The 27,297-nt window shown below is 42.1% G+C and overlaps 1 protein-coding gene across 1 annotated transcript in view; it reads left to right on the top strand.

Moving 5' to 3' along the window:
• Positions 1-27,297, top strand: part of grik4 (glutamate receptor, ionotropic, kainate 4) — a 128,993-nt gene that overhangs the window by 29,299 nt on the left and 72,397 nt on the right. Inside the window, exons 2-4 of the mRNA XM_070905266.1 lie at positions 399-563; positions 3,922-4,019; positions 22,311-22,476. Of these exons, the coding sequence (XP_070761367.1) occupies positions 399-563; positions 3,922-4,019; positions 22,311-22,476 (429 nt within the window). The remainder of the gene's footprint in view (positions 1-398; positions 564-3,921; positions 4,020-22,310; positions 22,477-27,297) is intronic.

The raw sequence follows: 27,297 nt of genomic DNA on the forward strand, positions 1-27,297 counted from the left end.
TAGAGCGAAAGTAGATTCCACACACACTAAAAGCTGCTGCTCCCAAAAGTGTATGGATTTATTAAGAACAATGCTGTGCCACTGAAGGCACTCTAGATTAATGGAGAGCAGTGTGCACAAAATGTCACCTAAGTATTGGTCCTAATAAATCCATACACCTTGGGAGCAGCTTTCAGTGGATTGAACTTTTTATTGTAGATCTAAAAGGGAAAAAAGGCTTTAAATACATGATCTGTCTTCACAGGTTCTCAGATTGAATGATCACAGGCCGTATGAGCCGACTTGGTTCTCATTCAATATGGAAAAACAGCAATTACCAGTTGGGGGTAATTATTCCTTATCTTTTTTCTTCTCTCACCCTCACCACCCATCTCTCTCTTCCCTTCTTTTCTTCTCAGCTGCCATCCTTGATGACCCTATGGAGTGCAGCAGAGGAGAGCGTTTGGCCATCACGCTGGCCAAAGACAGCATCAACAGGAACAGTAACCGCTCAACCACTGGCAAGCTGGAAGTGGACATCTTCGAACTGCTGAGAGACAGTGAATATGAGATGGGGGAAACAAGTAGGTAACAGGGAAGAAATGCCAGTTAAGTGGTGAGCAAAAGGAAGCGTTGATGTGTGTGTTTGTTCATGTGTGTGTGAGTCTGTTGGTCCATATATGTGTATGTACGTGTTGAGTCAGACAAAAATAGGGAGAAAGTAATGAATGTGAGGCGCTGCTGGGTCCAGTCAGCAATCACACCATCACATGGTCTCTCATTTTGAAATCAGCAAGCCTGTCATTTCAATTCAGGCCTACCGTCTTCTTTTCACTCTGTCTCTCGCACTCTTCCCCCAAGTGCACAGAGATAAGTCTGTCTGGTTTAACAATATTTTGGTCAAACAGAAGCAAACAAATAATTGAAAATAGATGACAGACTGGTGTGATACAGGAAGGTAAAAATGAGCTGTCACATTTTGATCGCTGCAGGAGTCAAACGGTGTGTTTATGTCTGTCTGTTGTGTATTTTGTTCTCTTATATATTGGCAACCTTCATTCTGCAGTGGCAGCAGAGCAATGCAGCATTTTCTGTAAAAAGGAATAAGCAGTGTAATGTAAAAATAACTTCATCTGCAGTATGCCAAAACATGATGACCTTCAACACAAATGCTTATAGATCTTTGTAAATGGGCCATTATGAGATTTCCAGTAATTTGTCACACAGATGTGACAAATGCATCACTGAGGGTGACTCCATTAACACAAGCTGGAGTACCTATTTGTTATCAATTGTATCATTGTTTTTACTTCACAGCTACCCAGACCATCAGTGGTACTGCACGGTGACTTGTTGCCCCACACCTCAGTGTTCATTGGTTAGATTTTTTTAATTTTTAATGAAAACTATCCAAAATCAATGCGGCACAGTTTGTGTCTGCAGAAAACGACCAATATAAACAGCTATGACAAGAAGTGTGGGGATTGATTTTCAATAGGACACATTCCCACTTACACAAACCCAAGAGCTTCAGTGGCGCCGCTTAATCCATGGAAACACCGCTTCACTCACCACAACAAGAAGAAACTGTATTACTTTCTCTGCCTGGTTTACTACAGACCCTTCTTGTGTGTTTCTGTGTGTGTGTGTGTGTGTGTGTGTGTGTGTGTGTGTGTGAAGTAGCGTGTGTTGGTGTGTGCATGCTGGACTGTGTGTATATTGTGCAAATGTTTTGTCTGTGAAAGTGTGGGTGTGTGTGTGTGTGTGTGTGTGTGTGTGTGTGTGTGTGTGTGTGTGTAATTAGAGGCAGGAATTGGATTAGGGACGGATCAGTGGCCACAGTTAGATGGAAATATCACAGAGGGAGCGCTACCTGCCCAGAAAAGACCCACCCCCACCTTTCAAGCACCCACTCCTGCATGTGTCGCATGCAGCTCCTAAACGAATGCCTCCTTGGATTCGTTGCTGCTTTTAAAGGCAGAAAACACCACATGACAAGACTCCAGTTCACAAACAGCCATTCTTTCACAGATATATATTGCGTATAAAGCCACATAACACATATAAATGGTTTGCTTTAGTGCTGCCATGTGTGCACCTGAGGAAACTGAATGCCATATGAGGATGTTTTAATCCCACTACATTCGAATCTATTAAGATCTGAAAGGAAACTAAAACTATTTTTCAACATGCGAGCACCATCCCTGCAGCTGGATGGTCGTGGTGGTGGCATTTGGTGTGTGTTTGAGTGTACACATGGATGTTTTGTGGCTGTATTTTGGTGTTTCTGGTTCTTCTGTATCTATTTTCCCCCCTATATGTCTTTCCATCCGCTCTTCCTCTTGTAACCAGCAAAACTTGTCAATCATTTCTCCAGTCAAACTCATTACAGCCCTCTAATCATTCTTGGGGTCCAATAGCTTGTATTGATCAGTGAAAATCAATGTTAAGCGGGGAAAATTGACTTCAGCTGACCTAGTGACCTTCTGACCATAATTTGACCACCAGTGAGCGGCACAGTGCTATTCTGACAATTCACAGCAGTTATGGACACCTTGACACTGACGTCAATGTCCAGGGGGTGACGAATAAACTGTGGTGAGGAGGTAGAGTTTTGACACAGACTTTTCATGCACATTCTCTGTTTCTCTCTCTATCTCTCTCTCTCTCTCTCTCACACACACACACACACACACACACACACACACACACACACACACACGCACCACAATGCTAGCTGTGCAGAGAGGGAGCAAATCAAAGTGTCACAGGAGCCAGGAGCATGTTCACTGGCAGTCAAATCATTCAACTTTATAATTTGGTGAAGCCATGCAGACAGGTGCAAAAGTGTGTGTGTGTGTGTGTGTGTGTGTACTGTAAAAGTGTGCATACATGTGTATGTGGGTGTTTGTGTAAGGTGTCAGTGTGTTCATGTCTTACAGGCCCCGTGGGTGACCAAGGGATTACTTATTAATCATTCGATTCACTGCCTCTGGATTCACCACACAGCACCCAAAACGGTTCCCCCTTTGCCTCTTTCACACACGTTGCTGGTTAATGCCCTGCATTTGCCCCAATAACCGACACAAATTACCATCACACACACTTACTTTGTGCACACATGAACATACATAGTGTCTGCGCGTGTGTCGGCCTCACATCATTGACTGTAGTGGTTTGATTAGAAGCCAGGGATTATAAACTCACAAGAAATGGCGTTTTGTGTTCCAGTATGGGAGATTAAAGCATATGGCCTGTGTACCTGTGTATCAGAGAGGAGTAAAATTCCCATTCACTAAAATGTTTCTGTCTGAAGACATGTTTTCATCCCCAAAGGTAAAACCTTTAAATCAGTCCTTGTAAAATGTAGAATGTGAAAAACAAGATGAGATGTGTGTGTCACGTTTGGGGATATTATTGCATTCATGTGCAAATGTTCAAATACCAGATTTTATGTTTTAAGCCTCCAGATATCGCTGCCTGTCACTATTTCTGTCTCTCTGCCTTTCCTGCTGTCTGTCACTCTGTTTATCTGTCTGTGTCTCTTCCCATTTCTATATCTTTCTGTCTCCATGTTATATGAATATCAGTTTCTCCCACAAGCTAAACTGCCCATGAGAGTTTAGGGTCTGTAGGATTTTTCTGTATATGCACCACGTTAGGCATGTTAAGTGCATGTTTCACTAATACATGTAGGTTCAGATTCCCTTGAGACAGCAGAGGCGCTGGCTCAGGCCGCGATCTAGTTTAGAGGTTGAGATCGTCAGCATGTGCGTCCATTAACATCTGGCTGAAGACGGCCTTTTTTAAATGCCTTGACTCTGATTCTTCAAGAAAGCCTGTACTTTACTCTCCTGGTTTGCTCTGGCTGACTTACTTTCTCTCTCGCTGTCTCTGTCGCTTCTCCTCCCTCCCTCACCCCTTCCCTCCCTTTTTACTCAGTGTGCCAGATCATGTCTAAAGGGGTGGTGGCAGTCCTCGGTCCCTCTGCCAGTCCGGCCTCCAACTCCATCATCAGCAATATCTGTGGAGAGAAGGAGGTGAGTTAAAATGCACCCCACTGTAGCCGCAGAAGCATGTCAGGCAGCGTGCTCAAAGTACGACCAGAAATACAGAGTTTGAAACAATGATGCTCATTAGTGGCTGTGTGGTTTTTGTAGGAGATTGAGGGGGAATGAAATCCAACTTGTTAGTGAAAATGATGAATACCTCAACAGTGTCACAACTCTCCCTTCCAGTCCCACTCAAATCAAGGCACCGCTGGGCATGTTATTTCCTCCATTCTCCTCATTAGCTTCGAGCAGTTTGGCCCGCTGAGGCTTGCTAGCCACTGTTTTGAGATTTTTATAGAAAACACATATAAACAAAAGCACAAGTGTTGTTGTTTTGATCAGATTGACGTCAACCAACTTGTGCTGTCCCTACATCTGGTGTTTGAAAGTAGGATATTTACCTAGTAGACGATGTAACAAATGATAGTATCATTGATATTATTTTGACAAAACAAGTCAACAGACATATTTTCTTATCTGAACAGTGAAGAAAACATGTTTTCCACAGTTTAAACATGACTGAGTGGATTTGGCTACAGAGCCTGACTGCATGCAAACACATCCCAGTTGGATGCTAATTGGCTTGTCTGAACTCTGACATGGTGTGTTTTGCTGCTTGATGTCAAGAGACAGAGCTCCTTTGAAATTATACAAAACCATAAACTAGATCAAAGTCCATTATAAATAAGAAAAGACATGTATATGCAGAGCTTTATCTGTGATTTATCTGAGTTTTACTGACATGCTATCGCACGTTTGCTAAATTTGATACACTTTGTTTTACATTATTTGTAGAAGACAGTTTAGATTATGAAAGTGAATTCACCCATACTGATTGCATCTATACAGATTTTAAAAACTACGTGTCAGCTTTCTTTCAGTTCTTCAATCATTCGGTTTTCACTCATGTGTCCTGGCGTGCCCCCCACCATAATTGGTCCACAGAGAAGCCACCCTTTTTTACTGCATGAATTTGATCAGCGTGCCTGTTAAAAGACACCCCATTACCATCCCAGTCTCTATAATGTCCTCTGGTACAGTACAGCCTGTCTTTCTAATGAGACATCGGCCTGTTGTAGTGGCAGACAGACCAGGACTCCCTGCCGGTAAAAATCTCCGGTGGCATTGACTTGCGGGGCTGTCTGCTTTGAAACACTGGCTGTGATAATACCACTGTATGAATATTAAAGAGCCCATAAAGGAAAGAAATTACATTTTTGAGTTGTTAAGTGACACACACAGTATAGTCAAAGAAAAAGGTTTCCCCACACTGGCTCAAATCATTATTTATCCCTCCTTATTGCACATGTGTACAGGTAGTGTATTTATTGCGATGACCAGAATACTTTGAAGCTCTGCCAAACGTCCATGCTTGTTACAAAAAGTAGGATTATAAGATTTGCTGTCATCCTGTTGAATCAATCTTTGTCCTCGTAAGGGCGGCATGGTGGAAGTGTCCTTGAGCAAGACACTGAACCGTAAGTTGCTCCTGATGGAGACCAGCACCTTGCAGGGCAGCTCGGTCACTATTGGTGTGTGAATGGGTGAGTGAGACTTAGCTGTAAAGCGCTGTAGGAACCGTGAAGGTTGAGACGCGCTATATAAGTGAGATCATTTACCATTTCATTTCCATCAAGCCTTGGCCAGTACTGTCACCAATGCTGTAGTCTGAATTCTGTATAGTTGTTTAGCTTAACTCTTAATAATTCAGTGCTGCTACAGTGCCTGGGGACAAAATATGCAATGTGTTACAACATATAACTTGACAGCTTCATAAAACATTTGCACTGAGCTTTTGATATGCCAGTTGGGCGTCCATCTTCATCTGCCTTGTAAATGAAATGCTACATCCATATATCACTCTTGGCAACTCTTCTTCCAGTCGTTCTAGGTGGACTTGAGTTCAACACGTGGACTATTATTTATTCAGGGGTATTACACTTGAGTTTTGTGCTGAGAGCTGCACTCCATTGTCAAGTGTGGCAATGCTACTCTATCCCTGTACTTATTCTTATTCACTATTTTAATCCATGTTTTGTTAAACACTGAATTCAGTCTTTTTCAATGGTATTAAAGTATTATTTTGATTTTGAATAAGAATGTTATTGTGGTAGTAGTGCGTACCACAGTGGTGTACACCTCAAGGTCAAGTTTTCTTATAATTCCCTTTTTTTCAGAGCCACATAAAGTGTTGCAACTAGCTGACAGAATATTAGTTTTATTCCTGGTACCAGTGGTAGAAATATTCAGATCAAGTAGTTAAGTGAAAGTAGCCATATGCTACTCTTAACCCTAACCCTAACTACATAGTTTCATGTGCTTCTTATTTTTTTTTAGGATTGTTTTTTTATTCCAAGGGAGGGTTGGGTAGTGTACAATGTGTCTCAATAGTGACAGTATGCTTTGCAGATTTTCCAGAATTACAGAGTTTTGTGCAAAAACAAAATAGAGATAACAAAAATTGTAACATTAATATCAAAAATAATATTTAAGTATAATTTCGGGTACAAATATAGAGTGCAAAATAGATGAATAAATAAATGAATAAAAAATATCTAAACTAAATAAAATAAAAATAAAACAAGAGTAACTTAACACAATAACATTACTAACTCCCACATGTTAACACCCCCCCACCCCCCGGCACACACACGGACATCTTCTCCTAACTCCCCACTGTGGCTGACTGTGGCTGGGGTTTGATCACACACCTAAAATACAAACCGACTCAACAAGAGAAGAGAAGGAAAAACCGAACAGGAACACTTGCTTCTGCTTTCACCTCCAGTTAAACAAAAGGAGGAGAACATACTGAGCGTCTGAGCCTTTGGAAGTGGAGAGAACATGTAGTTCTGTTGGCACTGTTGTTTAAAATCTGACAACCAAATCCTCTCCAACGTACGTTGATGCTGCTAGTGTTATTTCACTAGATCTGCAGCTTTTATATATACTGAGAGTTGGTGGTGTTGCCCAACAAATGTATAATCACGTTATTAGATATAATTTTATGTCCACCCCCGGTGCAGGATGAGTCATGAAACATATTCTGTCAGTTTACAGGAAGAGATGAAGGATTTTGATATAAAAATACACACAATTGCATTTTGGACGCGTAGTTGTCATGACAATAGACAACAGATTAATACACCCGGGGATAACCTGTTTCCTCGGGAATACTTTGATCCTCTTATCTCATTCTGTGTTATATAAAATGCATTAATAAGTATTTTTAGGTTGTCGGGTAATTAATGGGATAATCAAGTCCAACGGTTCTCAGTTGTGGTCATGAGTGGTCCTCACCCGGATGCTATCAAGAGCCAAGAGCGTGCAGAATTTCATTCCAACCAAACACTACACCAGCTGATTTCACTGATTAGGTCCTCCATCTCAGGCTTGAGGTGTGCAAAGTGTGTGTGTGTGTGTGTGTGTGTGTTCTTTGTCTAGCAGAAAGGAGGTCGCATTTCTCTTGTCATGATCACTCTGACGGGGATGCCTTGCCTTATATCAGTGGTATGGTGTTACTAATAATACAGTACGCATTACCCACAATGACTGTGGTATTAAGATATGGGAGCTCCTGTCATACAGAAAACACAGTTAAGATGAAACACAATTATCTATGAAAACCTCTGTGAAGTGCTTGTAGCTGATCTAAACATGGTGGGTTATTAGCAGAGGAATTCCTACTTCACTGATTATGGACATGTCAAATTCTCACAAGATTAAGAACAAAGACAACCTCTGCTATTATGACCAATCACAGAAGACCCCGGGTAATACTACTATGACTGTATGAAGAGTTACTAAAGTAACTCAAATCCTTTCAGTTCTGAGCACATGAAAGGTCCATCACGGTGGGACATTATACTGCAAGAAAATGCTTCATGAGTCAGACTCACCCAGTGGCACAGCAGAGAAACCAGCAGTCCTTTGGGAAATAATATAAACCCCTATACTACACTTACTATACCAAATAGTCTGCAGCACAGCTCAGCAGGAGATGAGTAGATTGGCTACTGGATGCAGGTGCTCCTGCCTAATGTTACCTTTCATGTGTTATACAGAAATTTTGTCACATCCATAACTAATATCAGCAGGTCGTCTTACTTTTTGCGTGTGTGTTTTGCGATACTATATCTGTCTATATACAGTGAAAACAGGTCACCCTGAACCGCAGGAACTCAGAGGGAAGGATGTGTGTGTGTGTGTGTGTGTGTGTGTGTGTGTGTGTGTCTATGCCTGCCACTGTGCACACATTGCTGGGACCACCTAATCCCTCACTGTGACCGTAAGGCCACAGATGCTGGCACTGCGGCGGCAGGTTGCCTGGGACACTGGCAGCAATATTGCAGCTGACAGACCCCACTAGGTGATCAGCACGTCATCCACCCGTCCCTATCAATCACTCCCCGGGTTCCACTGCTGCTGCGGAGGTTACTTCCACCGGGCCGACAGAGGAGTGGGACTGAGCCCATCTGGGTTTCACGCTAATAATGACTAATAGAAAAACAGCTACTGCAGAGAAAGGGTTGACTGTGTGCGTCATGTCGCTAGTTTGTTTCCATTTTGTGCGGCGGGGCAAGCAGACCTCGGGGTCAGGATTTGGAGGAAGGGCAGATTAATATCGACTAATGAGAAACATTAACTGGGGCTTTCGATGAGGGTCTCCTGCTGCTTTGCAGGTGCTTATCTGCTGTAGCCAACCAGAATAGCATGAGTTCTTGTTGTTGCTTTGTTTTTCGTGTGAATCTCAAGGATACGAAATCTGATTCTTATTAAGTGGTGACTTGAGTATGAAGGACTTTCCACCCCCCATTCAGCCCTCCATTTGTAATCACCATCTTATTTCCATACAAATCCTTGGCCTAAGGTCATTTTGCCAATAGACATAGGAAGCTTTCAAACTAAATTAAGTTAATGTCAGTTATTTAATTTCCATGTGCCAAATATTGCATCTGAATTCAGTTTTTATCCCACTGCTCGTGGCCACCCCACAGCTCAGTTTAAATGCTCTTACTCCCCGTTTTTACCCCTAACTTCCTCTCCTCTACTACAAAGGATGAAATGTGCAATATCCCTGTGTCCACTAAAGAGATGAAACATATTCCTATATGATTCAAACATGTGTGAGAAGTAGTCATGAATATTAATGTCCAGTCTGATGTCCAGGGGTTGCTTTGGGCTTGCAAAGCCATCTGGTTGCAAGAGTACAGAGAGATTACACTACTGCATTTTGGTAGGGTGGTGCTCAGGTTGGATTCAGAGGTGAACCTGAGGTCCGCTGGGCAAACAAAGCACGCTGGATTGAGGTTAGGGGTCAGTGGTATAGCTCAAGCCCTGGAGATGGCAATAATGAGAGATTTGTGCTTTCATACACACGCAGACTCACACACACAGACACCCACAAACTTATTTCTGACTCACTTTTATGGAGCCACTGCAGAAAATGCTTTAAATAATCTGAAAATTGCTTGCAACTTGACTGTCATTTATGTGCAGATGTTCAAGAACTAGATTATTTTTGCTTTTAAGGCTCTCTGTGTCTTTCTCTCTCCTGCACGCTCTCCTTGTCTCATTTTCTGCCTCTTTCTCTCCTGTCTACTGTGATACAGTGTTTTGCTTCATTGTGAGCGCTGGTGGCAGCCCTGAAGAAACCCTTTCAGTCCCAGCAAAAAGGAATCTGTTGCTTTCTGAGTCTCATTTTAATTCCAGGATAGTTTGGAGTCAAACGTATTTCTTGAGATGACTTTATTAGTAGGCAAATGAGCTCTGTAGGATTCCTCCACATGACCAGATGGAGCAATTGTCGAACAGGACCATCAGACAAAGCTGAAGGCACAGTTGATTGCGTGTGAATGGATATTGAACGAATTTGAAAACCTTTCTGCATGCTTTTGGAGAGGGGGATTTTGCAGGTCCAGTGCTTCATTTGTGTCATTATTGTGAGGCATTCATAAGAAACTAAGTGAATATTTTCCACAGATCTGAATGTGTGTGTGTGTGTGTGTGTGTGTGTGTGTGTCTGTGTGTCTGTGTGTCTGTGTGTGTGTGTTCATTAACGTGTCCATTCTCATGTCCAGATACTCATCCTGCTGTGTTTGTGCTCAGTGTGTGCAGAGCTGTCCAAACTGATTTAAATGGGTGAGTTGTCCAGCTGCTCAGTGCTGCACACGGTGTGGAATTGCTTTTTGTGACTTGAAAAGCCAGCTAGCCAACCCAGCAAATCCTGTCTGGCCAGAGACCATTTACACGGTGGCTGTGCTCACTTTAGACCGTCTCTGTGCCAGACACTGCACCACGGTTGGTCATAGCAAAGCCAGCACACCACATCCTCCTGTTCGTGCACAGCCAGCTTCTGCTCGGCTTTGCTCTCACACATGTGGATACCAGAATCATCCAAATATTGTACCTGTTTTGTAATACCCAGCAGAGGGAGAGTACACAAAGCGTTTATTTTTACCTCAATGCTTTGCTCTCATTGTGATTTGCATTGTAGAAACTCCCCCTGCCTGGTTAGATCGAGTGAACTAATTTGATAGTCAAGATAGCGAAAAGATATTCTGGTTCACAGTTTTAAAGAAAACCAGTAAATTTAAACCTGTGATGCATTAATATGTAGTTTTCATGGTTATATAAATATATAAAGGTAAAACAAAACACTGCATCTTTATATTGTGATGAAAATAATTAAATAATAAAATCTGTGATCAGATAAATCCTTTAGAGTTTAGATCTGTTGATAATGTAATTAACTACAAATTTCATGCACTGTTACACATCATTGCATAATATAGTTTTATTTTAACCATAACAATGGTTGTGTTTAAAGATTTATCAGTTTTAGAGTTTTAGAGCAGCATTATTTTAGCTGGAGGCACTGCACTCTCCAACAGTTAGAGATAAAGTGACTGTGTTTAAAACAATCAGAATTATCCTTTAACACTGCCTGGTGCTGTGTCTACATGTATGAATCAGACAGATTGCTACACGGATTAGCAGGACTGCATCTTTTAAACCCACAGCCCAACTATTAGCTTTTTCTGCAGCATTTAACCTCATCTCACAGTCTTCATCAGCTGATTCAGTTTGCTCAGTTGTCATGGGTATAGCTCACCTGACCAAAGTACGGGTCTTAGGTCAACAGTGCAACCATGAGAAGTTTTTTTTCCCAAACTGTGTAGTGTTGTTTCTGCAAATGTCAGTATTGTTTTTGAAAAAACAATGAAGATTAAGCACCATTGTCTTTGTCTTTCTTTACATTCTACATGTTTTTAATTTGACATCATGTAAACACTTCACTTTGCCACAACGTGTAGCTGCACCACTTAGCTAGCTAGCTTGCCGCGTCAGAACGTGCACTAACTTTTTCCACCTGATTACATTGTCAGAAAGTCGTGTGGATTGGATTTGGTTCGACGGCTCTTGATGGGAGAGTTGAGAAGTCTTCCTGCAATTCAGCCAAGACCTGCCAGCACCGGCAAGATGGGCCTGTTGCCTGATTGCTTTGAATGCTGAAAATGCTACTTAGCCCATTTTTATTTCATAAAGCAACGGACACCGATTCAATGAGCGACCTTCATTCTTCTGTCCATATTACAAGCACTTCTGTCCTTTGCTGCTTTGATTTACACTATTCTCCTCTCACTCATTGCCCCATTTCACATTTATTTTTCTTCTTTCTTTTCATGCTACCATACTTTTACCCAATTTTCACCTCTCTACCTTTGTTCCTCCTCTATTATCTGCTATTACTGCCCTTACACAAGCCTCAACTTTCATCACTCTTGATGATGTGATGTGTCCTTATTCTCACCTCCTTTCTTTCTTTTTCTCTCCTGTCTCCTCTTGTTTCTTGTGTCTTTCATGCCATTTCCCTCCTATCTAACTGCCTCTCAGACACCAGCTATGACTACCAGGTCAAGCCACTCTTAAGAAAACTAATAGAAATAGGGGGGGATTGTATTCAAAAGCCTGCTCCCTCTCTCTCTGCCTCTCCCTAATCACCCTCCATCAGTCTCACACTGTATGTCTGAGTGCGTAGTGGTATTAGTTCTGCTGTGTCAGTCTTGTTCTGCTCGGGGGGTCAGCTTATGGTTCAGCTCTCCACTGTAATTGGGCTTTAAAACCACTATATGTAAAATCAAACGCTCTCCAAGCTAAAAGCAATGTTGTTTTGGCAGCAAGAGACACGTTTATGGTCACAAGCAGTAATCAGAACTGATTAGGCAGAGCTGCATCTGCATGTTTCTCAGTGCAGTATGACTCATGAGCTTTAGTAGGAGCCACATCGCTGTGATGTATGTCGTATGAATTGAAAAATTTAAGTTGCAGCTTGCTTATTCATAGCAGTGCAGGAGTAGTAAGGTGCCTGTTGAATCTCAATAGGATTTCTGCATTTCTTAGACCTTTACAGCTTTGTATTCTTTCACATTCCCCTCTCAAAAGAGACAAAATACATTGAAATGTAATGCAAATTAGCTTTCCATTTCTACTTTCAATACAATATGACAGCTGAAGTTTTCCTCCATTTTGTTTTGTTTTCTTTTTTTTTGGCTCTCCACTTGACATTCGTTATCATCAGTAGGATTCATAAGGATCCAAAGAAAGAAACTATCAAATTTGTTCTCCAGTGTTTTATAAAAGGTACTTTGAGAAGTGGAATATGAGAAATCCTACAAAGAGTTCCTCTGTTTAGATTAAATTGCTATTTTGTCTGTGTCTGTGTGTTGGAAAGTCTTAGGAATTCAAACTTAGACTCAGCAGTGAAAGGAAAAAAAAGGTTTAATGGCAGGTGCTCAGCTGAAGAAGGCTCAGAAGTGGAGCTGCATCATCCCTCACACATTTATTTCCCTTTTTGGAAGAGCTTTACTGTTTGCCTAGAGTTTGTAAACTTCTAGTGCTACTTAATAGCAGGTCAGTAGATGAAATACTGTAGGTGATTTTATTACTTTAATCATCCCAGAGCACCATCTGAGAATGAAACATATGGAGTGCAGAGTGAAGGTGTTGAGGACGCTTTGGATGATAAACTGATTCATGTTCATAGCAGTCGCTGCTTAGTGTGAAAAGAGTGGAGGACAGGGCTAGGTCATTTTATTTTTATTTTATATTCCGGCATATTTGTATTCATGGTCATAGTGAGAGACAATGACCACACCCTCCTACTTAGTTTATTCTGTACCCAAATATTTTGTTCATAGCATGCTTTGTGTACATGAACAGATGCTTTTGGATACATCGTCCATACGTTTCGCACTCTGCAAAGTGCTATTTCTGCACTCACTGGCTAACGTTAAACTTGTTAGTAGGTGTTCCGCATTCATTCAGAACTAGCCAAGAGGATCAAGCTAGCCTCAGCATTACTGTGTATGTTGTAGATGGTTTATGTATTGCATCCCATTGGTCACATTCTGTTTGTGCGTGCCTGTGTACACAAGTGCACAAATCTGTCAGTACCTTTGATTAAAAGATTGGGTTAATGTTACGCTGGGTGTCACTCTGTAGAGGATTCCTCTATTCAGTCTCCTTGCAAACAAAACGCAGGTGCTTCTTCTGTCTCTGCCTGATCATAATTAGAGGAGCACAGCTGTCGTCTGCACCTCCGCTGACCCTTTTCTCACAACACTATTGATCTGTCTTGTCAAGGCCGCACCAGCATAACCTGCCATGTGCATATCCAAATCCACTATCTTGTCATCAGGAAGCAGTCTCTTGATTTGATCCCTGAGATGAAAGCGAGGAAAAACAGAGTGACTCCCAGGTGAGCAGCAAGCAAAATGTATTTCAATTTAGCTGATTGTCGTCATCAAGGCTATGAAATGGGACTGCAGTCCATATTACAATGTTGCTTTTGTTTCATCTTAGTCAGCTGTGTCAAGTAGCAGAGTTTTGCCTTGTTCGGAAGGAGGCAATACTCAGCTGATATTGCTCAGCTTTCCGCCAGCTGCTCACTGAATTAATGCATTGCCGTTTTCACTCCGCGAACTGAAACTCATCAAGAACATTCAAGTCTTTTGTCTCTCCATCAATATGTTTGTGTTCTACTCAAAGGCCAGGTTCTCTAAGATTTGTTGGCTAACTGTTTGGAAATTCTGTTGTGAAAAGTTGAGTTTTGCTTTGTTTGGGTGGTGTAAGTCAAACATTTGGCCAGATTCCCAGAACTGGATTAAGCCCACTGTTAGATTAAAAAAAAAAACAGATTTTTTAATGCAACAATACAAACATGTTTTTTTCCATGCTTGATAAATACAGATAGAATTGCAGTGGGCATTTAAGACAATATTTACTGGTAAATGTTACTTAATTCAATCAGGTAGGAGGCTTGTGACAGCTCACCAAATCAAATTAGTGGTTTCATTTTTAACCTCACTCCTTACAGTAACACCACCAGGGGAGGTGTTTTTTCACAAAGACATTTGCTCTGAAATAGAGCAGTGGAGTGGGGAACAAGCCTCTCTGGAGGAAAGGAACTTTTTCTCTGAACTGGCTGATCAATGAGATAGAGATCTCGTGGTCAATGTTCCACTCTCCTAAAAGGCACCATGGGAACCGCAGCCCACTTCATCTTTATCACTGGTCTGCTGCTGCTCTGACCGCAGGGACCTGATGCAGGATCATTACTACCACAAATAGAGATCTGACTGAGACTGGGATGAGCTGCCGGTCGAGGATGGAGATTGGCGGTAGGGTGGCGTTGACACTCGGCCTCTCCTATCTCCAGTGTCTCATCTCCCTTTCTCACCCACGAGAGATAAAGGGCCTTTTCTGAATGCCAACAGCTGGTGTCCCAAATCCCCCATAAACCTTTTGGTTCGAAAGGGGATCAGGTAGACATAATAGACTACCACCTGCCCTCCTCCATCTCCTGCCACCCTGCAACACCATTGTTGCCAACTCCACTCTGGCAGTCCAGTCTTGGCATTACGCTTGCTGACTGATGGACAATGTCTCCAACAGCATCTGTTCTCTAATGCTCAGTGGCCAACATAATTCTCTGGCTTGCAGTAGGCTACATCCAGCCAGGCTTCATACTCTGTGTTCTGCTATTGGTTGGTTTTCTACAACTGATGATCTCCAAACTGATTAGCTACGTCCACTTTTTGACGGTAAATGAAGTGTTTCTCTGTCTGGCTTCAGCGAACCTTGTATTCAGCTCACTGAGACTGAATGGCTGCTGTCCACTTGGCTGCCGTGCTAAGTGTTTTCAAGGACAGTTCAGTCTTTCTGCCAAGCATGTGTTGTATGCTAATTGATAGCCAGGTCAACATGCGGTATTGTAAATGAGTCACTTCAAACACTGATGCACAGCGCTAATGCTAACCTTCCTACAGCCATGCCTGACACGTTCCAAGACCCGTAAAAGTGCGGTGATACTTTATTAAGCAGAGTTTTGTTCTGTTGCCCCTCTGAGTCCAAGCCAACAGATGTAGTTGCTCATTATGTCTCTGCTCTCCATATGGCACTACTGCACATCCACCTCCTCTTCACCTCCCCTCACTCGGACCCCCTCCTGGCAGGCTCCTGTTAGGTTCACAGCAGACAGGTAGCCGAACGACTTGGGCACTTGTCAGCTCAACAACTGAGGCAACCCACAGCTTGTTGGACTGGACGGAAGGGAAATTAGCTTTCACCTTCACTCCAGCTCAGAGCATCGGTCTCCTCACTAATGCCTGGTCAGATTTGAAACTACCCTTCTCGAATGTAACCTCCAATTTTCCATTGAAGAAGGGTTATCAGAGGTTATTGGTAAGCTTATACAAAGCAATGAAAAACCCCTCGCTGTTTCCAACAAGCGTTCAACAGCGCATCACTGGCTTGGCTGTGTGAAAATGTGCTGCTTCATTTTATTCCTTGTTCTAATAGCTAATCTGAGCAGATCAGAGTGCAATCTCAGTGTAATTAAGGGAAGTATATTGTAAGCACAGTGTAATTGGGTTGAGGTATTTTTGCTGCCAAACAAAGGTGCCTCCTTTTCCCCACTGCTCACTGTGTGTGCAAGAGTGTACGTGTGTGTGTGTTTGTGTGTGTTACTTGTGCAAAGTCTGTGTCCTGTGAGAGCTTCCTCATTAAACGCCTGTCAAACCTCTGTCTGCAGACCTGTCAGCCTTTCTGTCACACTGCAGGAAACACACACATACATACACATATATACAGACAAGAGCACACATTCAAGCCAGAGTGAGCAGGACTCAGTTCCTGTGTCATGCACACACTCTGAGGAATCAAGGGACACAGTTGTACCTTTTGTGGTTGGGCTGTGCGAAAAGGTACAACTCTGTCCCATGGCTCGTCATTACTAGGACTGGGTATCGTTTGAAAGACTAGCTTCCTGGGCTTCAATCGAGTGTTGTGGGGATGACGTATTTTTGTAGGCAAACCCAGAAGTTAGCATCGCCGTGGTTCCCTCGACAAAAAGCCAATGGGATTTTTCTATGGGATTTTGGATTATTGCAGAAAATAAGCTCTGTGGCAAACAAAAGTTTATGATACTCACACATTCAAATGAACACCACTTTTATGATTTTTGAAGCACAAATGGAATTGCCAGGAGTAAAAAGCTAATGTTACACCACGGTCGCATAACTTCAACGTCACCACCATTAACCTCAACTTTTAAGAGAATATAGATTAAGGTTGCAAGGGCGGACTAGTGAGTAGATGACTTTCCGTGTTCGGCATGAAGACATTAATGTCCGCGACAACCACTGTAGTCTCATTTAGTAACCGTCTTATTTAGGACATTTCCGGGTGTCAGGACTCATTCCTGCAGCACTCTATTCCAATACTAAAACAAACTTATTTTTCAATACCTGCCAATGAGGAATATTTGTACGACAAATACAAAAACAAATAAATACAACAAAATAACTTTGTCTTAACACAAAGCAACCTTACATTTGCCAAAGATGATTATTTAAATGAGGAAATATCATAATGACAAAATATCTAATCTAACCGAGTCAAATGCATGTTAGCACACATTCCTGATTATTATTTTGCAAAGTTAATGCCGGATTCCTACTCTTTGCCTCATGATCGTAGTGACAAAAGGTGAAATGATTGCTGCCTCGATAACTCTCCAGCTGTGAAGTGTTTTGGTAAGCTTTCAAACTCAAGCATCTTTTACTCAAACTGGACTTCCTGGATTATATTTCATTGTCTAACTGGTACCTGAAACAGTTTAACGCACGGCTGTTTTCCATTTGAACACCCACTAAGAATCTGACCAGGTATTCAATGGAAACTTTGCGTACTTCACAGATTTTGATACTTGACATATAATCCAAAAAAGTATTTTTGGAGTAGTTAAGTCCAATACTCAGCTCTAGTCATTACATAATGAACACAGCACTTTATGACTTCATGTTCTAATAGCAAATAAGTACTGCGTCTTCTAAATAATAAATGAGAGCCACAACACTCAGCTTCTTGAAATGTATTTGTAGCCCACAGAGACCAAACAATAACAAAGCTAAATGCTGATGTTGTTATTGAATCCCCTGAAACTGTATGTCTTGAGAAATGAACCAATAAAGGGGAGAACATGAGACAGATTGCCTTTGACAACAGAATCAAATTTTACACAGCTAAATTCAATGAGACCATTTAATGGCCGCTGATTGCAACCCCTTCGCCATTACTCACTCTCTGTTTATGCCTATTATGTGTGTTTACGTTTTCCTCTTTTCCTGTCCTGTACACCGTTTCCCCCGTCTCAGCCTCTACTGTATGTCGCTCACTTCATTGGTCTCTTCTTCTGTCAGTCGGACTGTCAGTTTCTTCCTATCCCTCTCTCCGTTCTCTCCCTTTTTCTGTCTCTGTGTCCCTCCCTTCACCCACCCTTCATTCCCCCCTGACACACGCTTGTCTTTCTCCACAGCCGTCACCATGGCATTTAGTTCTATTTACAGTGGAGCCACCAGATTATTAAAAGCAGAGCGGTTACCTTGGGCTTTATTGTTTGCCTGAGCTTTTCTTCCCCTCACAAAATTCAGATATAATTAGTTTCACTCCTACACCAATAGCGCCACAGCCCTGAGCAGATGCTTTTAAAAGACATATCCATCCAATTTTGAGTTACAGCTTGTATCTACAAGTTGTTTACTGCCTCTAATCATTTTCTGTGCCTTTAGATTAAGTGTAATAGATTAAAATTGGTAAAAACCTACTTGAATTTAATTGCTGTACTAATAATAAATTAATAATAATTTGTGTGTAGAATGTTTATAAACCACAGAATGAGGGAATATTTTCCACCAGATAATTAAATTTCTCTTTTTTAAAGTAACAAAACACAACCATGAACCACTGTGTTCCCACGAAAGATGACTGTAGTCAGAAAACTCAGTCACTTGCATGTAGAATAACACGCTTAATGTGTGAGATTGCCTTTTCATTATGTTGAAGATGAATGGCTTTAATCAGTCACTACAGATGGTAGAGAAATAAAGTGTGTAGTGCGCTGTGAGAATGCAAATTATATACAGACAGAACCTTGGAGCAGCATTAACTGTTCGTTTTTTTGGCCACTTGGGGGCAGTTAAAACAAGGCGTGAACACAACATTGACATATTATCACCGGAGTAGACACGGAGCAACATTCATTTGGAGTTGTGTGTCTGGCTTGATGAATATATTCACTCTCCTTTCAGCTGTTTTCTGTCACCAACTCTTGAGAAAAACATCTGTCTCGTTATCTACTAAATACGCTGTTATGTTCATCAGCAAGCCGCTAACATTGTCTGCCATTTTGTGCTGGACAGGCAACGTATGGTGGGTTTATCAGAGCATTTTTACTTATAACAGACGCCTGCTGTGGTTGGTCAGTTTGCAGGTTGTAAAACCAAAGCAATGAGCTGAAAGACACTGAGGTTTATCACTACAAGCAACCCATTCACATTACACACAGCATTTGATCCATTGTTAAAAAATTAAAAAATATTGATTAGCGCAGCTTTAACAATTAACACAAACAAAGAGTGGCATTGTCCATTACAGTAAATCAACAAGTCATAATTTGTGATGAGATGTGCCAGTTTGGCATTAAATTGACTCCAAGTAGATTAGTATTGCTGGCAGGGCAAACTTGTTTCCCGCAGAGCTACACTGAAAGTGATGCAGCTGTGAGGTTCAAGGAGTCTTTGAAGCTGTGCCCTGCAAAGACACATGTAGGAAAGATTTTTCTGTTTTTATTTTTGGGATTAATCGACCAGCAGAGTGAGTGATACTAGCTGTTGGTTGCAGATAAGAAGTCTGGCATGAGACTTTGATGTGGCTGACAACTTGCTGTTAGTAATGTGGAGATTGATTTTCTTTGCTTGGAGAACCCCTGTTTTAACTCAAGTCTTGAGTCAAAACACTTTGTCTCTCCACCACATGAGGAGGATAGTGACTGCCACTGCTTAACAACCAATTAATCATATTACTCCAACCAGGGGGAAATGTGTTAAGGCATGATGTATAGATACGGTCCTCTCTTGCCAGACCTTGCTGTAAACTACATTTAGCCTTCAGCTCCCTTGTGAACACTAAATTCAAAAAGAAGAAGGTGATAAATATCGCAGATTAAGAGAATTTTGACTAGAAAAAAATGCATGTAAGAAACAAATAAGTGGGAAAATGAACAGGATACCTATTTAGATATTTTCAGTGTGAATCAAGGCTGCATGCTGTGTAATTTGATGATGAATCGAGACTCCGAGCCAAGAAATTCCCCAGAGATGCCAGCGTTTCTAGCAATAGGGTCCAACGGGCCGATGGAATGGAGAAGGACAAAGTTTGTATCTGTGTGTGCTTGCGTGTGTGCATGTGAATATGTGTGTGTTTGTGTAAGCTGATAAGCCCCCTGCTGCCTCAGATACAGCCTATCGAAGCGTGTCAGGTTTCTAAGTGAAAGGGGTCGAGTAGCACCAGTCCGCAGTGCCGAAAAGGAAGGAGAGAACACATGGGAAAAGGGGACAAGTGGAAAAAAAAGAGCAAATAATCTGAGAAATGAGGAAAGGGTAGTGAGAAATTGTACAAATGCAACAGGGAAGATGAAAGACACACCTGAAGACGGGCGCATTTCCCCAGTGTGGTGTACGGCTATTACCCAGGTTTTAGGACTCTTTGAGGAATGAATGGCGTTCCAGCAGTGGCTGTCAGTAGCGGCCACACCTCCATCCATCCAGTCACCCAGGGACTCCATTACACCCTGATGGGCAGGAATGGAAAACCAATCGAGAGGATATGGGGACGAGGGGGAAAGCAATGTGTGGGGCACTGGGAACCACACAGACAGGCAATCTGCCATGATGAAGAGGCTCCCTTCCCTGTTCCTCCTCTCGGACCCAGCATGTCCTCCTCCTGCATCCCCTTCAAGCCCCACTGCGCTCTACTGCAATGCCTTGCCAGCTGACCGACCCAACACCTGCCACACTGTTTCGCACTCTCCCTCGCCCCACTTTTTTCCTCCCAGGCTTCACTGTAAGGCCTGGCAGCATGTATCCGTTCACATCATCACATGGAGAACTGAAGCAGAGATGGATGGATTTAATTGGAGAGAAATAGAAGGGAGACGTGTTGAAATTGAGGTGGCATTTAATTTATGATTTGCCTCAAGTTCAGCAGATATGTAGGTAGCTCCAGTCCGAATTTGTTGCTGTGCTGAGGGAACGTTGAAGGCTGTAGTGTACTTAACCTCCGTTCTGACAGCGGAGATGAGCCTGTGTTAGACATACCTGTTAGTACAGTGGGGGTGGTATGATAAATTCATTAGGGGCGGCTAAGGAATACAGATATTTATACAGCTACAACAAATCAACGCTGTGAAAACACGGCAATCAATCTCACTGAAGATTGTACGCCACACAATGGGGCTGGGATACAATAGTGTTTTTATTGATTCTCACTGAAGGTTTGGCTCGCTTTCTTTTACTTTGGGTTTGATCTTTGCTCTCACTACTGGCAAAACACACACACCTTATTACATATGTTTATACTCTTGAATGCGTTATTTTTCCCAGTAGATAATAGATACATTTTCTCTTGTTTTGACTAGTTAGCAGCACAGTACATTTGAACAGTGACTATGAGGTTAAGATGCTCACTTACAGCATCCATCTTGGATGAATGGTGCAGAAACAATTGGCATATTCTATACCCAGTTCCCAAATTTTAGGACAATGCAGCAGGACAGCAATCCTCCACATACGTACATTTTTATGGCCAAACAAAAGGAGTCTTGTTGACTGGTCAGGTTAGACACATGACCTCAGTCCAACTGAGCACATGCTTCAGTTGCTGATGGCTATTGGTTGAAGAGTTCAGTCTGTTAACAGAAATTATTAGATATGATACCTTTAATCTACTTATTTAAGTATATGTTTTATTACTTTTGTTCTTCTAAAATTTTGGGACTTTGTGTAAAAAGGACCACAACCCCTACACTGTTCATCTGATGTGGATGTAACTACCTTCAATTAACTTCAACCTCATTGTCCCCATTTTATTTCATGTGCTGGAGTACAAAGCCAATTCTCCCAACTAGCAGTCAAATACGGTGCTTAAGAAGGTATAGCTAACAGTTTTAGATGGTTTTGACTTTTCTAGCAGAGTGGAATGAACAGTTTTTGTTCATCATATTAACATCACCAATGATGACGTCTCCGATTTTTCTTGTGTTATAATCAGAAGATTATTAATAATAATACTCCTCTAACAGCACCAAAATGTCATTTCATTTCTCCAGATGTTTTGTGAAAAAGCATATTTTGTTTGTGTGCGTGTGTGCATGTGTGTGCTTTATAAAAGTGTCACCTGAAACACACCGTTGAGCTGCTCCACAGTGAGCCGGGTAAACAAATGTTTTGTAACAGACGTTGAGGGGGTGTTATACTGAAGATTTCTCTAACAAGGGCTTGTTCATGTTGGTGCAACAAAAACAAGTTTTTAGATCCCTACTTGTACCTTACATGAGCTTCAGTGCCTCAGTCATTGAAAGATGTGTATCGTGAATATGCACATTACCACAGACCCCTGAGTTACCCTTGTTCACAATTAATCATAACTGATTAAACTTATTTCTACAGAGCTAATCTTATGTCTGGCTGTCTGCTGGCATCATACTATTTTTACTCTGCAGTTCACACACACATTTTCACTTGTTTTTATCCCTTTTATGGTTGTCCTGTCTGCAGTCATCTGCTGCATCTTTGAACATAAACATGAATGCGAAATGTCAAAATCAACTGCAAATGATTCAAATGCAACAGATAGCCTGACATCAGCATCTCTGCGCAGGTGCCCTATGTCAAGGTGGCTCCAGAGGACATTCTGAAGGTCCAGTTCCCCCGGTTCACCACTCTGGACCTGAGGCCAACCAACACCGACATCAGCCTGGCTGTGGCCGGACTTCTCACCTTCTTTAACAGCACCACCTCCTGCCTCATCTGTGCACAGGCTGACTGTGAGTACAGCATTCACACCCTCACGACAAAACACACAATCATACACACCTGGGGAGGATGTTCACACGCCTTCCCTACATCTGTCAACAAAGTGCAAACATTTTTGTTTAATGTCTGGTATCCTTTAACACGTGTTAGCGCACACAAGCGTCTCGCACGCACACCGACTGTGTTCCGACAACAGATGCGGTGTTTATCAACATCTCACCCTGTGACACGCTCCCCTCTGAAGCAGCTGCTGCACTCTACAGCTAAAACTCCCTCACTGTAGCATGCCCGCTGTCTGCATCCCAAAATGAATTACATTTACTGCAGAGTCCTTTCTCTTTTTCAAAGTCATCATCATCCTTAAATTAAAATAATGACATAGCACGTTACACTGTGTCGCGTATAATCTGTCCTCAGCCTTCAATCTTGGTGTGATGTCTGCAACACTGCCTGCTGATGATCAAAACACATCTTTAAGACAGACAAAAGAGAATGAGGATGGAGTTTGCGGCTGTATCCACCAGTGATCTGACCGCCTCCTTGTCAAAGGCACTCGTTAGATTCTACAGATATAAACTGAATGACCTTAAAAAAGCTTGAAAATCTCCTCGAGGGAAGTTATTTTCGTAAATAGAGAGGAAGATTAAATCATGGCCTGTTCCCACCCTCTCGTAGTCCAGCAAGCAGTAATTACAACTCCCTAGACAAAGGCACCATGACCCTGAGTGGCACCCGCTAACCTTTTTCCTAATCAACGCAAGGCTTTGAAGAAAGGAAATAGGCTTGAGACATCAACCATGTGTCAGACAGCCCAGAGATGGCAATGAGCCGCTGTGAACTGCCCACCCCGCCTATACCAATTCTCAGTTCTTCTGCCTTTCAACTTCCTCTTTGGCTGTCTCTTGGTCTTTACTTTGGAGACTCCTTTCATTCATGACCTTTAAGACCTTAAAGCACCACATATTATGTATTAAACCAAAACTTGTGTATGCAAATTTAGTTTCAGTAAATAATAATAATAGATGCAAATGTGAGGGTACCTTTTTAAAACAAGGTTTCTTTTAAACAATTTGCCAAAGATGGAAATTGATTATGCAGAAATTGGAAAATGTTGCTGGGAAGAATTAATTAAACTTACTAAAAGTAAGAAATACTGTATATCTCATCAAAGTTTAACCCAACCCCACTACATAACACACTATACCTGCAAGGTTCAGAAACATATCAGTATTTGTTTTTTCCTTTTAGGTGTTCCCGTACCTGTCAGTCATTCTTCCAATTTGGGGCTCAGATACTGTTTCTGTGACATTTATTCCTCAGAGAGTTGATTAATACAGCTCTGGCGAGAAAATTGATAACAGGTGAACCTTTTAGGCACCCTCTGACTTTAATATTGGCAAGTTTAAAGAAAAGAAACTCATTTTAACATTACTTTTCTTCTTCCTTCTGGTTGTGTGTGGGTGTGCGGGTCGGTGGGGGGGTTCTTATTCTGTGTCAGTTTGCTAAGAGAGGACTGGAAAGGAAATTAAATGAAATGAAAAGAAATGAAATAAGGAGAGATGAGAGGTAGATAGAAGATACCAAAGGGAGTCCGAAAGGAGAGAAGAGAGGACAGGAGAGGACAGGAGGGGAGAGGATTATATTCAGCAGATGTGGGAGAGGTGAAATGTAGTGATTGGAGTGAGGGAAGGGGAGGAGGTAACCACACTGGAATTATACATTTGCTACAAGAGGGAGACAGTCCAGGAAATGACGTAGCTGTATTGATTGCACCCTCTCATGTGACCCTCATTCATTCAATAGAAAATGCATAAAATGGCAGCATGCCTGGATTTGTGTGTGTGTGTGTGTGTGAGTGTGTGTGTAAGGGTCTGTGTTCAGCAATAGCATCAGCTGAAACCCATTCGACTTGCCCAGCCTCATCCCTCCCCGTCAGTTGGTCGGTTGGCAGCCTGCTGTCGGTTGCTCGTCCACATGTGCCGGCCTCATTAATCACCCAAGCCAGTGACAGCCTAATAGAGCGTGGCCAATTCATGAATATTTTCCAGCCATGGCTGAAGAGGCAGGAGTGGAGGTGGAGCTGTGCCCAAATGCGTGGTGCACACCACGACGGACATTAATCTAGCTAACCTCCATGTCCATGTGGTCGAGTTTTTAGACCTGCTGTGTGGCCCTGCATGTGTCGCTGTGGCCTTTGGTAAATGAAAAGAGACACACGCATAAAAATGCATGCACAGAATTTGCCACACATACACATGCATGTTGTTCCCGCAGGCCCTGGCACTGTGCTACAGCGGTGCACTTTCATTAGTGAGGTGATTGGTGCAGCTGTCAGTAAACTGAAAGGGAACATCCAATAAGCTCTGAAATTTAACTGGAGCTGCACTGCAGGTACAGGATTTCTAAGTTCAACAAAACAGTGGGCCTCAAATGCTTGCAGAGCATTTTTCTCCACCTTTGATAGTCACAGCGGGAGAGCATGGTTTACCATTTTAGCTCACTGCATTGTTCCACTGTAGCTTCAGTAGAAAACAACACTTCCAGTACTTGTTGTATCAGGTTTCCACTGTAATATGCTCTTTTATTCAGTGTGATTTAAGCTACGTAATTTGTATTTTTTTTCTGGTGATGATTGCTCGCCTATGTCATCTAATAAATTGCAATTCTCCATTACACACGTTTCTGGGGCTGACCTGCTGTCTCTCCATGTTTTACACTCTTTGTGATGTTGCCATCACTAACCTGTAATCAGCGTTAGTCAGGTGAAAAGAGACGCCTCAATGACTTGTGAGCAGGAATGTATACAAAGGTGTAAGAATGACGGGAACATAGTAATTGCAGGGGATGGCCTAATTATACTGTGGCTACTAATGATCCTGAATTGGAAGGCAGTGATGATAGTAGTGAAGGTGATGGTGATGGTGGTGCCAGTAGTAGTTTTAAAAGCTTCTCAGTGAATAGATGGAAAGCAGTTGGCTTTGAACTCTCCTGCTGCTTTTTTGAAAAATAATTTGACTCTGAGTATAATGAGATTTTGGATTTGTGGAGAGTGGGTGGAGTTTGTGTGCATAGGTGCAAACATGCAGTATTTGACTTTGCTAAAGTAAAATGCAAAGACTTGGTCTTTCTACCTAATTTGGAAAAAGGTAAATGGGATTTAGGCTGATGTCTCACCATCAAACCATCAAAAAACACATCAAGAGACATCTTCTGATGGTGGTCTAGAGGGGTTTGTCATGTGACTGTGACATTCTCAGTTTAAATCCAGCTGGGTGGAACCTTTTGTGAATTTTATTCCTTCCTTTCTCCTCCCATAATTTATTTCACTGTTACCTGTCCTTTAAAGACAAAGTAAAAAGCCAGAGACCTTTCAAATAGAAGTATCCCTTGTGAATCACTCCATAGAGAGCATTTTTTCCAACAAAACTATGCAGTAATATCACACTCAAGCTGAGAAACTACAAATGACGGTTTCTGCAGGATGCGTCATGTGCGGCTTCCAGTGTGCCGTATGAAGAACAAATGTAAATGCTGTTTGCAGAGAGACAGGAATGATCAGCACCACCGCCATGTGACAGGTGGATTATAGTCGGTATTGATGGTTCTACTTTTATGGTTATTTGGGTTAATGGGAAGGGGAATATGCTCAGACATTGAATGTTTTGACACATGATCTTGTCTACAACATTTTAAAGTGATAGCCCCCAATGGTGGCAAAGTCATAAAACTAGGCCTTACTCTCTGCTCAAGGCTAAATGATGAGTCATCATTATGTGCAGCTGTCATCAGGGCTTTTGGCTCTGTGTGTCAAGCTTCGTCTGTGACCGAAGGTTTCATTATATATTATTCTCCTACACCTGTCAACGAGTTTATATTCAGCTGCTGTGTTATATTAACAGGTTAATGTTTTTACACTGCCGGTGCCTCCGTTTAGTGGCAGTATTTGCTTTGGGATCATTTGTGTCCGCAAATGGAGTGTGTGCATGTGTCTCTGTGTGCCCTCACCTTTATCAGTGTGCCTGAGAGAGAGTCGGAGCCATGTGCCATGTATGCCAATGGAGGAGCAAGTGTGTACTTGTGGGGACCCTCTTTAATATAATGCATGACCAAGATTCAAACCAGAACTTCAATTATTTCAACTACAACGCTAACAGCTGGCCTGATGGGTGTGGTCAGAAGTGTGCTTTGTTGCACCTGTAACTGCACCCAACAGTGATGTGACAGGGTCCTGGAGTACACCTGCAGCAAGGTGAGGAGTTAAATCACTGGAGATCAGCAGAAGCAAGATGGTGTTAAAGGTACCCTGTGGAGTTTTTGACTGCCAATAGTGCTGGTGATGGATGTGATGGAGCAGTTCTGTTGGAGTAGTCCACTTGTCTCATGCACTTGCCACTGCCAGCAAAGGTAGGGAGGAAGAAGACTCCAAGATAGTGAACATGAATGTAAACAATGCAGGATTTAAAATACTTTGCTAATAAAATTGGCTTTGCATGTTTTATGAGGAAGGAAGTGTATTCAACGTGTTTTTAGACCACAAGGATACACAATTCAATTTGGTGGATAACACTGAATGCAAATGTAGCGAGAGGGGGCAGAATAAGGGGTGAATGGAGTGAGGACAGACAACGCCACCTGGGGAATTGCACACCAGGAAATACTAACAAAACCCTTGAATCTTGCTTGGAAAGTTATAGTAAGGCACACAGGTTAGTTACCGACCAGGCAGAGACGTGTTTGTCAAAGTAAACCAAATGTTTTGATAAACATAGTCAAATAGGCAGGGACTGGAGGTGCTGAGGAGAAGAGAATATACAAAGAAAAATGTATTAAAC

Source organism: Enoplosus armatus, chromosome 5 (genome assembly GCF_043641665.1).
Source record: "Enoplosus armatus isolate fEnoArm2 chromosome 5, fEnoArm2.hap1, whole genome shotgun sequence".
Classification (NCBI taxonomy): domain Eukaryota; kingdom Metazoa; phylum Chordata; class Actinopteri; order Centrarchiformes; family Enoplosidae; genus Enoplosus; species Enoplosus armatus.